The 2,500-nt window shown below is 44.5% G+C and overlaps 1 protein-coding gene across 1 annotated transcript in view; it reads left to right on the top strand.

Annotated features, from left to right (window-relative positions):
* Window positions 1-2,500, top strand: part of EBF3 (early B cell factor 3) — a 107,265-nt gene that overhangs the window by 75,541 nt on the left and 29,224 nt on the right. Inside the window, exons 9-10 of the mRNA XM_026036217.1 lie at window positions 219-349; window positions 865-991. Of these exons, the coding sequence (XP_025892002.1) occupies window positions 219-349; window positions 865-991 (258 nt within the window). The remainder of the gene's footprint in view (window positions 1-218; window positions 350-864; window positions 992-2,500) is intronic.

Below are 2,500 nucleotides of genomic sequence, written 5' to 3'. Positions count from 1 at the left end.
TCACCAGTGTTCTGCTGCTTGGCCTTTGCTTTATAAAACATTTAATAGTTTGCTTTAAATACATCAACATGCTGATATATGATTGCCCTTTGTGTGCCTCCTAGAGAAATCATGCACTTCCCTCCTATTGTGCTTTGCATGGTTTGTCATTGGTAAAGAGACCTCGTGTCAGGAGAGAAGGGGTATTAAGGTCTTGATTTTCTGTCTTGTACAAGCAGCTACTCCGTGCATAAAGGCCATCAGTCCTAGTGAAGGCTGGACTACTGGTGGGGCTACTGTCATCATAATCGGAGACAACTTCTTTGATGGCTTGCAAGTCGTGTTTGGGACTATGTTGGTCTGGAGTGAGGTAAGCTATCTAAATTGGTGGGCTTTGAACTGTAACATTTTTCCATGAATGATTTTAACAAGCTGTCAATAGGCTATTGACATGAGGTGTCATGAGATTTGATTTCACAGCGCCTTTTTAACCATGAATTCGCGTGTGACAATTGACTACACAGAGAGAAATACTCGAGGCACGTCATGGCCCTCTAGTGGAAGACTCGCTACCGGAGGTCTCCCCATGCAATCGAACAATTAGTGGTAAAATTACCAGGAGTAGCCTTAAGGAGACATATGGAGGCAATTTTCATATGAATGATGCCCTGTGGCCTTTCCTGCAAACTAAAACCCAGGATCACTTGCAGATCGTTTTCTTGAAAAACACTGTAGAACCGGTATCTGGGACGCGGCGGGGAGAAGGGGCAGTTCGGAAAGGATGAGCAGGATGTAGAGCTGCTGTTATGGTGGTGTATGACTGGAAAGCACCAGGCTCACCGTGCCATCGTCACTCAAAGCGTGTTCCCCGTATGATTTCTGCAGCTGATAACGCCCCACGCCATCAGAGTCCAGACGCCGCCACGGCACATTCCAGGGGTGGTTGAAGTAACCCTGTCCTACAAATCCAAACAGTTCTGCAAAGGTGCTCCAGGCCGGTTTGTCTACACGGGTGAGTGTGCCGTTCCTTTCCTTGCTGCAGAGCAACGTGACACGTAGATGGTGCAGAGCCTTCACGTCACAGCGCTCTTAAAAACCAGAATGTGTTCGGCAAGGATTTTAACGGGTGGTATTTTAGCTGTGTTGGGGATGTAACTGGGAGAGGCTCAACCTCACCATAACTGTTCATAAGGCACCGCGCAGTCCTGGTGCCTGTCCAGGTCTTAAAGGGTATCCACATCTCAGGAGATGAAGCCCTCTCGCAAGCTGCCTGGTGCTTCCTGTTTTCTCGTCACCCAGAAATAGATTAACAACGGTATTTCCTACTGCGTCCCATCCAGAACAAAAAGAAATTAAAAAGTATTCAGCGATAAAAATATTTTTTAGACTATCTATCCGAACGCCTCAAACTTCCCTGAAGGTTTATTGGGCGTTTTGGGCTCTGGTTCAAGTAGCTGTTGTTGGATCCAGATAACTTTATCCACCCTATTCATGATTTGTCTCTGAAAATTCCTTCGTGCTTGAATCTTAGGGTATAAATTCACAAGCTTGGAAATGATTTATGTGTGACAATTCTTTTAAATACATTTGATTTTAATTTACAACAGTGTAAGACAGAATCAGAATTTTGTGGTTTCCAGTGTTTTTAATATGAAAATTCTTACTTTGGAACGAAACCTTCCTGGATCTGAAATGCGTATTACTTTTTTTTTTTTTTTTTTTTGGTGTTTAAGAATGAGTTTAAATGAGACGCTGCTGAGTTGGGGGGTAGATATAATAATTTAGAATGCTTTGGGATGAGGATTCTAAGTAATACATTTGATCTGATGAATCAATCTCTCTTTTGAAAACAAATAGCCTTTAACTGTTTACTTGACAGACTGCGGGGATTCTGGGAGAGCCCTTATTGCTTGTTGGGTAGATAATACAGATTGCAGATGATGTGCAGATGATGTGCATTTTGATGAATATTTTCCCACTAGACTGCAACTGTTTCTATCTATTAATTTTGATCTAATGGGAAAAGTCTGTTCCTGGGTAGTTTTAAGCTAGGACTTTTTAAGCAGTGCATGCATTGAAGCTAGGCTTTCCTACCAGGCTAAGCTCTATCACTTTAAAGTGGAAGAGCTAATAGCTGTGGAGGAGCTTCCTCTCTTCCCTCTATCCCCAACGAAGTCAAAACCTGAGCACTAGCAACGCTAACACGCACACCCGCATAGCTCAGGTCTGACTCATTACTTAGCTTTAAAAGGAAGGGAATATTTAAATTTCTCCATCTCTCCGATTTTGCTGTTTCCAAGCTACCAGATGTGACTGTAGTTGTGCTAATAGCATTAGCTTGGAAGTGGCCCTTCCTGCAGGCCGCTGCGCGGGGGCGATGCAGCCGGGGCTGCAGCGGCCGCGCGGGGCTCGCAGAGCTGCGCCGAGCGCCGCGGACAGCACCCCTCTTTCCCCAGCGTAAATGCTCAGCAAAATAAAATGGGAACGAATTGGAAACCTTGGGGTAAGCTGCAGATTTGTT

The sequence above is a fragment of the Nothoprocta perdicaria genome, unplaced genomic scaffold, assembly GCF_003342845.1.
Source record: "Nothoprocta perdicaria isolate Ctin4 unplaced genomic scaffold, notPer1 scaffold_172, whole genome shotgun sequence".
Taxonomy (NCBI): Eukaryota; Metazoa; Chordata; class Aves; order Tinamiformes; family Tinamidae; genus Nothoprocta; species Nothoprocta perdicaria.
This window is presented reverse-complemented; position numbering and strand designations above follow the sequence as displayed.